The sequence below is a fragment of the Artemia sp. Qi Xiang Cuo genome, chromosome 18 (genome assembly GCF_049724085.1).
Source record: "Artemia sp. Qi Xiang Cuo chromosome 18, ASM4972408v1, whole genome shotgun sequence".
Classification (NCBI taxonomy): domain Eukaryota; kingdom Metazoa; phylum Arthropoda; class Branchiopoda; order Anostraca; family Artemiidae; genus Artemia; species Artemia sp. Qi Xiang Cuo.
Window position 1 is genome coordinate 38,135,921 of NC_142811.1, and position 15,934 is coordinate 38,151,854.

The 15,934-nt window shown below is 37.0% G+C and overlaps 1 protein-coding gene across 1 annotated transcript in view; it reads left to right on the forward strand.

The window, feature by feature from the left end:
• LOC148941470 (glycerophosphocholine phosphodiesterase GPCPD1) overlaps positions 1–15,934 on the forward strand; it is a 179,227-nt gene that overhangs the window by 129,152 nt on the left and 34,141 nt on the right. The window contains exon 5 of the mRNA XM_089104355.1: positions 15,267–15,377. Within this exon, the coding sequence (XP_088960481.1) occupies positions 15,267–15,377 (111 nt within the window). The remainder of the gene's footprint in view (positions 1–15,266; positions 15,378–15,934) is intronic.

The following is a 15,934-nucleotide window of genomic DNA, read 5'->3' on the forward strand; positions in this document are numbered from 1 at the left end:
GTGTGTGTGAGGTGGTGTTTGTTTGTGTGTGTTTGTGTGTGTGTGTTTGTGTGTGTGTGTGTGTGTGTGTGTGTGTGTGTGTGTGTGTGTGTGTGTGTGTGTGTGTGTGTGTGTGTGTGTGTGTGTGTGTGTGTGTGTGTGTGTGTGTGTGTGTGTGTGTGTGTGTGTGTGTGTGTGTGTGTGTGTGTGTGTGTGTGTGTGTGTGTGTGTGTGTGTGTGTGTGTGTGTGTGTGTGTGTGTGTGTGTGTGTGTGTGTGTGTGTGTGTGTGTGTGTGTGTGTGTGTGTGTGTGTGTGTGTGTGTGTGTGTGTGTGTGTGTGTGTGTGTGTGTGTGTGTGTGTGTGTGTGTGTGTGTGTGTGTGTGTGTGTGTGTGTGTGTGTGTGTGTGTGTGTGTGTGTGTGTGTGTGTGTGTGTGTGTGTGTGTGTGTGTGTGTGTGTGTGTGTGTGTGTGTGTGTGTGTGTGTGTGTGTGTGTGTGTGTGTGTGTGTGTGTGTGTGTGTGTGTGTGTGTGTGTGTGTGTGTGTGTGTGTGTGTGTGTGTGTGTGTGTGTGTGTGTGTGTGTGTGTGTGTGTGTGTGTGTGTGTGTGTGTGTGTGTGTGTGTGTGTGTGTGTGTGTGTGTGTGTGTGTGTGTGTGTGTGTGTGTGTGTGTGTGTGTGTGTGTGTGTGTGTGTGTGTGTGTGTGTGTGTGTGTGTGTGTGTGTGTGTGTGTGTGTGTGTGTGTGTGTGTGTGGGTGTGTTTGTGTGTGTGTGTGTGTGTGTGTGTGTTTGTGTTTGTTTGTGTGTGGGTGTGTGTGTTTGTGTGTTTGTGTGTGTGTGTGTGTGTGTGTGTGTGTGTTTGAGCGGTGCATGCGCCACATCTACCCGATAATTCATGGAGAAAGTATAATGAATAGTGCTAATTCAATAACGTCGTAATGATTTTCACTATTTTGTTTTGTGTGTGTGTGTTTATGTGTGTGTGTGTGTGTGAGCGCTGCATGCGCCGCTTATTTTTCTGTCTGACCGATAATTCATGGAGATAGTATAATGAATATTGCAAATTCAATAACAACGTAATAATTTTCACTATTTTATTGTGTGTTTGTGTGTGTATGTTACTAACAAAATTTGTAATTTATTAAGCATTTGTTCTGTAAATAATGCTATAAGCAAAGATTATTTAGTTTAAATAATTCTAGGAGGAATTGAGTTTTATGGGTGGTATGGAAAAAAATGGTATGTGTTAAATATTCAGGTAAACATGCGACTAGAAATGAACATGATTTTTCAACTTTATGAAATAATGCTTATTTCACATAGAAAATAAACCTTTTTTCTATAGATTAATGAAATAGCAGCACCATTGGGACATGAAACATCAACATTTACTGGACCTGAACCAGTTCTGGCACCACCAATGGATTTCAGAGACGAACCTTCATTAGTTCTAGACAATATGGAATGGCATAGGGGTTTTCTTAATGATTGTTTTGGGAACATTTCTAGCCTAGACGATTTAACTTGTGATATTGACATGATGGAGGATCCGGAGTGGGCTGATAGATCTATGCGTGAGCATTTAGGGGATGTTACTAGTGCATCTGAACCGGATCCTCATAAAGAAGTCCCATCACAGGACAATACAGGCTGGCTCGATCAACTGTCTCCAAACACCTTGGAATATGTACTAGCAGGCCTAGGGGACCTCATGCCATCTCCAACCATTGCAATTGAACAGACTGGGGGTGGTGTTATTGACAATTCTATGTCACCCCCCACCATTCCGCTTAATGATACAGCAACAACAATGCAAATTGTTGGACCTAATTTTTCCGGGGACATTTTTGACGATGACTTTATAATTAGTGAATTGGATCCTGTACAAATAGGTGCAGGACATGAAAATAGTGTCATGTCCCCGGAACTACGTGAATTTTATTTGTTAGAGTCTGCTCTAGGTCACTTACAAACACATAGGGTAGAATTTAATCCTCCTGAAGAAAACGGGGTTGACGGGGGGGCGTTATTTTAACAGACCCTGTAAATGTTCTTCATAGCTAAATCGACCGAATTCGAGCACTCATTGAGAATCAGATTCAGAAATGGGGGGGGGGGGGGTCAATGGGGGATTAAAGCATCAGTATATCAAAAAGTTTATTTACAAAAGGGGACATCTGGGGACATTTTTTATTTTCATTTTTCAACTGGCAACCAAACTTTTCACCCTGGTCTAAATGAATTTGAGGGCAACTTTTTCAACTGGGTAAATAAATTAATATCGACTTTGGACACATTTAACGAGAGGGGAAGCGGGTCCACAATTTTATACATTGAACACATGGATCTGAATCTCAGTAGATTTAAAAAAAAACTTTATTTTAAGGGAGGTGGGTAGTCGACGAATAAAATGCCCCCAGATTTGTCAGCGGCCAAAGGGGTTCATAGTTTCGATTTTGACTCGGGGTTGCAATGTTTTAAGTTCGAATTCTTAGCGGCAGCCCATAAAACATTAAACATAGAGTGATGAATAAAAAATCTCGACGATCTTGCACGCAACGGCTGTGAAAATTTCCCTAAGGTAAATTTTGACTGTTTAGAGGGGAAGTATCTGGTGTCATTGAAAGAAATAGCCATATTTGAAAAAGCAAATGACAATCTTGGGTTGGGGGTGTTTGTTCTCCACTATGACACAGGATTTGTAAATGGGGGAAGAAAACAAATAAACAAGAGGTTTTATATTCAGTTAGGACACCGATGGTAGATAATGTTAAAAATTGGGTTTAGGTTATTTATGAGCCCCCCAAAGATGTAAATTCCTATGGTCATTTTTTCCCCGTTACAGCAATAAGTCGACTCTTATCCCAAAGCAAGAACAAAGGAAAATGTCATTATTGCCCCATGTGCCTTTCCTCATTTAGATCTGAGCGAACATTCACGGATCACATGAGACATTGCAAAATTCATGGCAATCAAAGAATGCCGGCAGAAGGCAAAGATACTTTACAATTTATAAATTTCCAAAATTCCCTGCTACAAGTTGATAAAGTATGTTTGGACTGTGAATCAAGACTGGTGGAGGTATCTCACCCATTAAGGCTAAATATAGTCAAGGATCACAAAATAGTTGTGTGTTCATATTTGCAACCTTGTTGCAATTCTAATAATAAAATGTATCTGGAAGGGGTTTTTTGCTTTGGATGAGAAGGGTAGCATGGAGAAGTTATTGGTGTCTTTAATAAAAACAGCAAACAGCGCAATTTCACGATTGCGTCACACCAACTACGCAAACTCATTATCAGATAAGGAGCAACGGAAACTAGATAAGGGGACAATTTGATGAGTTTGTAGGGTTGCTCTTGCCCCAAAAGACGCTGTCCAGGATCACAATCACCTTATTGACCCCAATTCAACGGGTAAAAGTAACTTTCGGGGGTGGGCTTACAATTCATGTAATTTAAAAATTAAACAGCAACTCTTTCTTCCGGTTTTTATGCATAATTGTAACTACGATCTGAATTGTGTGCTACCAGCAGTGGCACATCTTCAAAGAAATGGAACAGTAGATGATGCATGGGTGATAGACAGCTTTTCCTACAAAGTCATTCCTAAATTGTCGGAAAAGTTGCTTGTTTTGGAATTTATGCGGAGATTTGTTCAAGACGACATTGAGTACACGAATAAAATTCGCTTTTTAGATTCCTTCAGTTTTTTTCCCAAATCTTTGAGCGAATTAATTTAAGTGCAGAAAAACGATGACGGCTGCAACGCTTTCCCCCTTCTCAAGCAACAATTTCCAAATGATTTATATAAATTGTTGACTGCCAAGGGCATATATCCTTATGATTTTTATTGGTCCATGTCGAGATTCGCCGAAGAAACTATTCCCTCGATCGAATCCTTTTACGACAGTCTACACGATCGTAGGTGCACCCCCGATGAATACAGTTTTGCTAAAAAAGTATGGGCAGAGGGAGGGTGTAAAAATGGGTTTGACTACTGCAAGCTGTATTTATCGAGTGATTTGTTAACTTTGTTAGACATTATGTGTAGAAATACGGGTAAAATCTATGGGGAATTTAATCTTGATTTGGGGTATTATTTTTCATCTCCTCATCTGGTGATGGACCTCATCCTAAAAATTAGTGGGGATAAAATTGAGCTAATTACTGACATTGATCAGCACCTGTTCATCGAAAGGTCAATCAGGGGTGGATACTTTTTTCACGGGGATCGTATCTTGGAAACTGATCCAACTGGAGAGAAGACGGGGACAAAATCGGATGCAGTTTTTCTTGATATGAATTCTCTCTACCCCTCGGTCATGACTCATTGTGCGCTACCTTACGATGACTATAAATGAATCAATGACCCTCAAGCTCCCCGTTTCCCGAATATTGACAGTGTTGAGGAGAATGGACCGGTTGGATGGTTTTTTGAAATTGATAGGTAGATACCAGTTGAGCTTCACGATTCAGTAAAGAATTTTGTTTTCCCGTGCATCAATAGACCTGTGACTAGGGACTCTTTGAGCCCTCGCAATAGGCGTTTAGTCGAGGTGGACGGATTGCATTGGTCACCTCCAAAACAAAAACTTATTGCTGACCTTCTGCCGAAAAAAAATATGGTTGTACATCATGTGGCTTTAAAATGGATGTGCAACAACGGTTTCAACGTCACAAAGGTTCATAGAGCGCTCCAGTTTAGTCAAAAACCCTATCTGAAAACATTTGTTGACACCTTTGTCAAGAAACGTTCTGAAGCACAAACGAAAGCCGAAAAAGAAATTTATAAACTCATTTTGAATTCGGCTTTTGGCAAAATGTGTGAGAGTGTTCAAAATAGGAATCGTTGTGACGTCGTGACCCATCCCAAACAATGTGCTCGAATTATTGCCGATCCAAATTACACTTCCTTCACGATCATTGGCCCGGACATGGTACTATTGAATAGAAAAAAAAGACGCACTGTATTAAATAAAAATATTGCTGCAGGCAGTGCGATCTTGGAGATCTCTAAAAAGCTCATGTTGGAATTCTACTACAATGTGGCTAGGGTACAGTGGCCGGAGAAGGGGCAAGTAGAGGTCTGCTACGGGGACACAGATTCTCTATTGATAAAACTAAAAACACCAAATTTATTTAATAATTTACCGGACGGGTAAATTATCAGCTCACGGATGGAATACACCAATTGGAGTGGGCTTTACCCAGAGCTAGTGAAACGTCGGGCGCCAAATCAGCTTTTATTTTTTAAATCAGAAACGGGAAGCGACATGATTTCCCGTGGTATGTTTAAGTCCGAAGGTGTACTTTATACAGACACGACAAGGAAATCAAGAAACGTTGCAAAGGAGTACCCCCGCGCTATGTGGATAAGAATTTCGACATGGACATCTATAGGAATTATATTGTTCAAAATACAATTCCACGAGCCAAATTGCTGGCAATTCGTTCACTGAACTACAGGAACTATACTGTAAATGTAGAGAAAATTACCATGAGTACAATGTTCGACGAGGACTATGTTTGTCAATACGGCGTGACTACCCTCCCCCTCTGGCACTATTTAACTTCAGACCGGACCGAATGTGTCAACCATAGGAAAAGTCTCGGTTTGAATAAAGTCCAATAAATTTTTTCCCAAACTTTGGGGGGGGGCCTTTGGGGGGGGGGGGGGGGGGGGCTCACGGCCCGGGGGGGGGGATGCACCGCCACTACCAAAGTTATCTTTTTTTTACTTAGAGCAGATTTTTTTTGTGCTTTTGTAAATATACATGTTTCGTTCAAATTTAAAAAAAGTGATATTATTTTAAGTGCTTTTTCTAGTGCACTTTTTATAAATAAATTTAAAAAGTGTATTTTTTTCTTTGTTTTCTGTAAAGTGCTGTTTTTAATACAAGAAATATGATTCTTTACTGATTTTGTTCTTGAACAGACTAGTAGCAGTAGTAGGGAAATTATTTATTCATTAGACAACTATAGTCTACAGTAAGTTGTCCAGGTGAACTATTGAAGGGAACGTGTATCAATTTAAAAAACCATTCAGATCGCTTCTGTGTGGGCCGTCAATGTCAGGAAAAACAAGACTCTTAACTTAAGTAATTAGGAATTGCGATATAATGTTTGTTGAAAAGTCAAAAAAAATCTACTATTGTTACAGTATTTGTCAGGAGCAACATAATGAAATAAAATCAGTTGGCGCGGCGGGGTTGGCGCAGATACAGTTTATACAGGGACTTGATGTTTTCAACATTATTGAAGCAAACTCTTGGCTGATTATTAACGATCTGGCAGAATCTATTGAACAATGGTCCCAGGAAATGTTGCAATTATTCACCATTCGCTCTCATCATGAACAGATTTCCGTTACTCTGGTTCTACACAATCTCTTTCATCAGAGCAAATAGATGCGAAAACTTGCTTTGAAATTAATATACTGTCTCATCTACAGAGCCTTTTGTGATTCTAGCTCCCTTATCACCCACAACAAACATATATGTCCAGGCACACCTAAAGTTCAATTATCAGCATACAAAAAGGAAGCCAATAAAATCTACAGATTTATTCTTTTACACCTTAATCAAAATACATCCGTGGATTTGTGCGTAGTCAAAGATATTTTTAACAATGAAATTACAGTATGTCTACCCGAGAACACTCAAAAGATCTATTATTCCGTATAATGACACTGAACACTCTGCATGAAAATAGGCATTTGTTTTAAGTTCTAAGCACTTCAAAATCTCCAATTAGGAAAGCCATAATCAAACATGGTATTGACAATGATTTCATTAATCTAATATCTGAACTTTGTTTAAATTCGATAGAGGGCAATGTTCAACTGTCAGAAGTAGTTAAGCAACAGGCAAAGCAACATCGTTCCATTGTACGTACATTGGCCTCTAAAAACAAAGGAAAGAATTTTAAAAGGAAACGACTTCTTCAGGCGGGTAGTAGCTTTTTCACACTTTTACTACCAATAATTGCAGGACTTGTAAACAGTTTTCTCTAGAGAATGGCAAAACCCTATAAATTGACTCCAATAGAACTCGCTCTCTCACCCGTGGAACACTTTGAGAACAATCTGAGTAAATTCATTGACAACGAGAATATTGAGGATGATAAAAAACTGCTTTTACTTCAAGATGCACTTCCCCGAGTGGACAAACATAAGCCCTATCGTGTGAAGGCTACTGGTATTGATCACAAAAAAGAATCATCTCCTCAGGATTCTGCTGCTGTAACACAATTAAATATGGAGGAATTGGATTAATTTGTATTGAAATTTGTAAATATATGTCCCCACTCATATCGTGAACAAAGTAAACGACTCCTAGCCTATCTCATGGAAAGTGGTCAAGATCACATTCAAGTTGAGAGCAATGGGAAAGGGATTATAATTCTGGGCAAGAACTATAATCTACTTGATTTAATCTATGATATGGTTACAAATCGTAAAGAACTATTATCATTTGACGCTCATCTATACAACTTTCTAAATACATTAAACTTTCCCAAAAGTCTTATTAGCAGTCAGAAAATTCTAAAAAAATTAAATGAACATGCACCATCATCATCAACAACAACACCATTAAAATATGAAGAGGAAGAAGAAGAAGAAGAAGATTTTAAATCAATCTTGGAAAATACTAGAACACCTAGTGGAAACTTGACAATGGTGGCGAGGAAAAAGCGAAAACGTATCATGTCATCAACCACAACTAGTATACAAAAGGGTAGAGGACGTTACACAACGTGTTTACGTTCAAAATCGTTGAAGTTCAGAAAGATGTTTATAAAAATATTGTTGAAGTAGGGAGTTCAAGTTCCAACAGAACTCTTTCCAAGGTCACCTGTATTCGAGATAAAAGTTTACAGGACTGTCCACAAAATTAATCATGGTACACTCTTCATCTAAATCACATACTTCATGCTGATCAAAATCGAAAAATTAAATTTATCTCACTCTTGTAAATAATATAAGTAGGTCTCCCGATTTCTGACGAGATTGAAGGACATCCAAATGCACCTTACAAGAAACTTCTACTTACCCTCAACTTTTTTGTCAAACGAAATATGCAGCTTAAGGGTGCTCGAAGAGGGGGGTCGATATGGCTCAGGCCGATTAAAGAATTTTTTAACAGGATTAGAATAAAAAACTCGGACAGATTGCGGAAGCGAATTTGTTAACCCCCATGTTGCAAAAGTACTAGTGAAATATAGTACACTGCTCCATCATAGTCATAGTCCTATAAAGGCTGCATTGGCCAAACGATTGATAAGAACTATTCGACTTTTAATTTCAAGAAATTGTATACTGAAAAATAAACCTGTTTTTATTAATGATTTAGATAAAATCATGTTGGTTTATAATCAATGACATCATCGATCATTGTCAAACTCTACCCCAACGGAAGTTCATTATTCTGATCATGATACAATTGACACCTTTCTTAGATATATATTCCAATGCAACGATTGTCAAGAAGAAAAATAAATTCAATGTTGGTGATACTGTTCGAATTAATAGAACAACTAATGTTTTTGAAAAGGGGAATTACTTGTGGTCCACCGAACTTTTTAAAGTGGCAAAAATCTTAGACACTAAACCCATAACATATCGTTTACGCGATACCAAAGATGAAGAGATTCTCGGTGGCTTTTATGACTCTGAACTACAAAAAGTTAAAAATAATAGTGAAATCTATCAAATTGAAAAGATATTAAAGACTCATACTCACAGGGGTAAAAAACAGTTACTTGTTTGGTGGCTAGAATACAACACCGATTTTGATTCTTGGATCGATGTTGAAGATATCTACAATACTCAATGATTTCTGCATCACTTTTTTGTCCAACATTTTAGAACCTCTCTACAATGACCTGAATAGAAAAATGGATTTTTGGGCCAATCTTTCTCCCACCATCAAAGTTTACAGTGCGTATGAAGTGACCATTGTCGATTGTATTCCCAAAAATACCTATGAATTCCCTAGAAAGGATCATGTGTATGATATAAAAGTTATACCATTCGATTGGGCACTCTTTGTCGACTATGAATAGGTTGAAGCACTTAAATCTAGCGAATATCCACATGCCAAATTAAAATATATTGAATACGATAATTTGACAGATTTGTGTCGTACAATCAATAGAAAAATCTCATATCGTAGGAATGGTAAATTCCATTTTAATTATTCATTGGCACACGATAGGATTTATGTTACCTCACCTGTTGACACTGAAATAATTATTCTCAATGATAATCTGAGAGACGTTCTTGGCTTTAAACAGAATACGATCAATGGGGAAAATGCTGGCATCGTTTACGGGATGGATCAAGTTATTTTTGCTGATTATCCACCTGGTTTCGCCTCGGACTCTTGCATATTTCTCTATGCATCCTTTGTGGAAACGTTGAGAGTCGGTAATTCAAATATCCCCCTCCGACGTGTTCTTGAACGAAAAACAACTCAAGAACTTGTTCACCAGTTTAATATAAAGCATCTTCAGTAGGTTCTTGTAAACAGTTCTTATTTGGAACTCTGTGATTTAACACTAGGAAGTGAATTGGTTGATCTTCTAGCAATAAAAAAAGCCTTAGTAGTGATGAAATATCCCTTTTGACCCACTGTTTGAGATAGCGTAATGACTTAACATAAACAATAGGAGAATTTTATTTTTCTGCCTCGATATCGAGTGCTATGTTGATGCTTTGAGTCCACGTCACAAAGGTAATGGATTGGACTATGACAAGGGACGTACTACGATGTCTGGCTATGGTCTTGGTAGCTGGTTTGCCAGGCTATTTCGTTTTGCACTACCCCTTGCCAGAAAATATCTTGTACCTACTGCATCAAATTTTTCTGCCTCCACACTACAGGACAGGGGGTCGGGTAAGAATTGCAAGAAGAGTGTTAAAGAAAATATTAGATCTTCAGCAAGAGCCATTGGTGATCAATTAAAATCTTGAAAAAATGCGGAGGGATTGAAATTGATGCGTGCGCGTCATTCACTGATCAATCTCCAACCAAGCGGCAAGTGAAAGACATCAACAACAACTTTGATGAACAAAACAAGAAAGAAGGCTAAGCAGCAGAAGAAGAAGAAGAAAAATATTGTTAGATCAAAGAAGGATTTCTTCTCTCAAGATGACTTATCTCCCTCACAAGGAATTATATCCATCAATCAGTTCCTCATTGAATCTATTCAATGCTGAAAATGTTGATGTCAGTGTCAAGTATGACTACTATGAACAATTTCATCCCCAACAACCCCTCTCGGAAAATATACACTTTCAAATATTTTCCAATGAAGACTATTTCATTGATTTGTCATCAACGTTTATTGATTTGAATGTTGCGGTGAAGAAAAAGTCAAATATTACAACTCCAACTGCCGGTGATGGTCTCTCATACAAAAACTGCATTCTACACAACATACTCAAACAAAGTAATGTATTCATTAATAGTAGATGGGTGAGCACTAGCAATGATTTATTCAACTATGCACGCTACATACAATTTATGATGATGACACAAAAGGCATACAAGGAGTTGAGAGGACAAACATTGGGCTATGAATATTGATCAGGTGTTGATACTGATGGTGAGTTGACTACTGCAGAGAGCCAGGAGTATCATCTGGTTGGAAAATTAAATCATGAGATATTCAATATGTCTCAATGGTTACCCCCCAATGTCAATATTGACATAAAGTTACAGATGGCCCCATCGAATTTCATTTTGAGAAAACTACTTCCTGCAGCACCCGATGCAAATGTCATAATCATATTGACAATTCTCCATGTCTGAAAACAACAGGTTTTGAGTTCTGTTTAATTTGCAGAGTAAAAGATAAGAGCCAATGGTAACAACATTAAACTTCTTATCCCCCATACGATCACCAATCAACGTCACATTGACACCGGCTCTCGTAGTTATAGCAAGTCATCATGAATAAATGGAGCAATCTCTTCAAAATTGGCTTTAGCCTTTGTGAAAGGTGGCAACGCCATTGAATTCTGTACTGAATCCCCCCATGATTAAAATTTTTTCGGTCAATCTAGTCACGTGTGTAAAATAAATGGTATTACGTTGTACACTCTATCATTTGACAAAAAATCCTATAGAACTCTGTACGAGTTGACCCTGCAATCCCTAGATCATGACTCAACTATTTGAAAATGGAATAACCGATTCCATGTTTTCAAAAAATCATGGGGTAATTGTTTTGGACTTGTCGGGGACTCAGGATATGAGCATAGTACGAACAGGGAATGTATGTTTAGAGTGTACATTTGCCGATGCTTTGAATGAAAGTATCACGCTAATATCACTGAGTCAATTTGAAGCCTATTAGGAAATCACACCCGACGGCAGTGTTCTACTAGACCTAGCACCAAGAACACAAACCAAGTAATCAGCGTATTTAGTATGGATCCATACATGTCCCGGTACAAGTCCTATTGCATACCTTCGGACTCCATTGAAAATATTCCAAGCGTTAACAATACCCTAATCATTGTTCATAGCAGTCCATCGACTTTGAAGACCGGCCATTGGCTATGCATCTTTCAAACAGCGAAGAATATTGAATTTTTTTATCCTCTTGGCCTATCTTATAAATTCTATACTCCAAACATAAGCAACTTCATTGAAAGCAGTAGGAAAACTATTATTCAAAATCAACGAAGAGTACAAGATTTAACGACTAAGACATGTGGCTTTCATGCACTACTCTTTCATTTTCAGATGTCGTGGCTACACCTACAAGCATTTTTTCAACATCTACGTTGACTTACCTCGATTGAACGACTTTCTAGGGGAGAATAAACTTACAAGCGTATTTAATGTTGATTTTAGTTCCCTACGAATAAAATGTTCTAAAAATATATGTGAAAATTGTTTATCAATAAATGATAAAAACGTAAATATATGATAAAAACGACTTTTCTACTCTTTAGATTTCATCTTCGACTAGGTATAGGTATTTGTCGACAACAACTAGTGCAGGTAGATTATCTTATTTCACAGTATACTGATCCTGATGTACTGCAATGTCAGGGTCACATTTTCCACAGTAGAGTATGACTTCACTCTTGTCATATCTCTTTGTATAGTCAATGATACTATTTTCATTCATTCAATAGAATTCACATGTTTCAATTTGACTATTTGAAGCAATGTCACAAATATTATCCTCAAGTGGCGAATCACATTCCGTCACTGCCAAATAAAAATCAATAGGTTTACAATCATAAGACATCTTGTCTTCACAACGATGACGTAGAAACCTCATTCTGTTGTTTTTCCAGCTGTTGAATCGGTGACCCAGTTCTTTCTCCCATAATAATCTAAAACTACGACAACACCAATCTCGCTGCAATAAACTAAAATCACGCTTATAATTTATTCCAATCATACCTGAGTATGCATTCCCCTACTGATTACATTTATAATAATGACAATTGGAACATAGGTGGCCTCTAGGATGAGAGTCACACACTTCTTCAAGACAGGAATTACAACCTTTAATTTGTACAGCATATTCTCTATGCAATTTACACTGGTTACATAATTTACGCTTTTGATCATACTCGTCGATCATTGTGCAATCCTCACATGATGACCAGCTGCCCAGTGTGTACATACATAGGGGACATGTATGGAACATTTTTTTTCATGTGTTGACACTCTCACTGCCACAATGAAACCGAGCTAGCAACAACAAAAAATTGTCTGAGATAGAGATAGAGAGGAGTAAATCATCCTTGAACGCCATCTTTCTCATGAAAAAAAGTCCTAAATTTCTAAACTAATGTTTAAAAGCATATCTACAATATTATTTTGCCGTGTCGTGATCATTATATCAATAAATTGTGTAAATGCATTTGGACCACGATGTAGAAGCTTCATACAATTGTCTAATGATTCAGAACCAGTTGTCATTATATCATATAGAATTCCTTAAGAAAATATATTCTTTTGAATAGACAACTCCAGAAAATCATCATCTAAAATCAAGTGATTTATCATAAGTACTAGATTCCCAATGGTTCACTCTTTCTCGACTCCATCAATTTTTTTTAGTCCTAACTGTCCCATAACCGACTACTGACTTACCAGAATTTTTCTAATAAAAAAAATATACACTAGTCTACTATAGAAAGAAAAATACCTTTGATTTAGAAACAATTTTATTGAGTATAATTACAATAATAATATTCACTGATGCATTTTGTTCTCATCAATATATTTCGATAGGACATCTAATGCTGACCGAAATTTATTTGTATTGAGAATATTCACTTTTCTGGAAAAACATTGTTGCTCTTCCTACTTAAAGTTGCGTAATGATGTCACGTGTCTAGCATACACATCCGCCGGTTCAAGTCAAAGTCTACAGCCAGTGATTATTTCAAAGGCTGCATTGTTTACTCGTAAATACTTGCTGCTAATGCCAGCTCCATCAATAATCTTCAATAATGTAAACGCATAACTAGTTTTTCTCCTAAATTATCCTCTCAAATAAACTATTCTCTATGAATTCAATTCTCTTACTAATATGAATTGTAGTGAAAACCATTCCTTTCATTCAAATTCCAGTCACAAATCAAGTTATCGTATATGGAGTAACCTCCGCTCTCTGATTGGCTCCTAAAAAACGGATGTTGACTCAAAAACCAGTCTGCTTAAGTTATATAAATACGACCATACTCTCAAAACTTGTTTGACCACATTATACCTTGCCAACTTAATTCCTAGGGGCTTGCGCAAATAGCATAGGAAGGAACGTAAACCCTTAGAATAGCATAGGAAGGAACATAAACCCTTAGAATAGCATAGGAAGGAACATGAACCCTTAGAATAGCATGGGAGGGAGCATAAACCCTTAGAATAGCATGGGAGGGAACATAAACCCTTAGAATAGCATAGGAAAGAACATAAACCCTTAGAATAGCATAGGAAGGAACATAAACACTTAGAATAGCATAGGAAGGAACGTAAAGGACCAGAATTCATTATTAGCATTCTACTAACTTTTTTTTTTTTGGGGGGGGGGTTAGGGGGAAAGGGACTTAGGTTAGGTTAGGTTACGTATTTAATATATACTATGCTTTTCCCCCCCCCCCCTGATGTGCAAATATATAGCCGAAATTTGTTTCTAAACTATTGTATGCTTATTACTTTTATATAAACTTGTAATTTTTTTACATAATGAAAATCTGTCAGAACCACTACCGTCAGAACGTCGACAGTCATAACATCGACACGTCATAAGATCTAAATTTTTTTAGATGTGATGACGTGTCGACGTTCTGACGGGTAGCGATTGTAACTGTCGATAAACTGACATGTCGATGTTATGACTGTCGACGTTCTGACGGGTAGCAATTGTGACTGCCGATGAACTAACTTTTCGATGTTATGACTGTCGACGTTCTGACGGGTAGCGATGGTGACTGTCGATGTCCTGACGTCTCGATGTTCTGACGGATTTTCCTTCTCGATGAAATGACATTTAGTGCTTGTGACGGTTAAATGAAATGGTAGCACCCCCGGCTACGTTTGAAAACTGTATTTGCGACACAAGTTCCTATCTCTTTAGAAATGGGGGAACTGTTTAAATTTAGGAAGTACATATGATACCATTCCCCAACTTCAGTTCCAAACACAGAAAATGAAATCACAAAGTCGACCAAAATCTCAAATAGAATTGGCTTTTTAGCGTAGATGGCAACATTTTCCAACTTCTGTGAAAATGCTCGTTTTGCGGGCCTCTAAATTTTTCTTTTGCATTTTCGAAGAACATATGTTGTTGAGTTTACCAATATGTCGTGAAAAAATTTTTAGTATGTAATTTAACTCCAAATTGAAGCTACTTCCTCCCTTCTTGAACGAAGCTTTCTGCTCAAATTTAGAAACAAGGTTTGAAGAAACGAAAGGTGTCTGGAAGAACTTTAGATGCTCTTACGTAGATTATAGATTTCCACTTCAGGTTATACACAGTAGTTTCTTATTCAAGGACACACAATACCATCCTTTTAGCACCTAGGCAAGAATTATACACATCCATCCAAGAATATAATATCATATTCATTAGTTCGGCCCAAGGTCGAGATTTTCCTTAGAAACCGCTGAGGTTAGGCCTTTGCCACGTTTGTGTTTGGTGCGGGTGTTTGGCACATTATCTTAATGCTAAATTTTGGATTAATTAACAATTATTCTAAGCAATTATTATTAACTACTAACAATGCTAAATCAATGATTCTTGTGCTTTGATAGGTGATGAACAATGTTGACTATATTTATAAAAACCAAAACCAATTCGGAACTATATATAAACCAGAAGAGATGATGATTTTTCAGTGCCAAGTGACGAAGATTGAATCCACTGTAAGTTGTAACTTTCCTATTTCAATTCATTTTGATTATTAGATTTGTCAATAGTTGTGTTAGTGAAATTTTAGTAGTCGTAAGTAACATGTTAAAAAAAACTAATTCAGGTACAGGTTTATTTGTTTATCAATCATAATCATATATATATATATATATATATATATATATATATATATATATATATATATATATATATATATATATATATATATATATATATATATATATATATATATATATATATATATATATATATATATATATATATATATATATATATATAACATACTAAATATACAAATATCTGCCAGAGAGGCAAGATCGTTTTGTGCTGATTTAACATCAAGTGCTTTAACTTCAAATAAACCTCCTTTTACCCACTATTCAAATCTTTAAGAATTATTGAAAACTGTAGTGCCTACTGAAATTGAAGATGTACAAATCCTGATGCATAATTTTAAAATGTCATGAATCGAACCTAATCGATTCATGATCTGGGTTCGCCCCCTAGTCAATACCTCGCTCTTTAAGCCAAAGATTTTTTAGTACTTTCA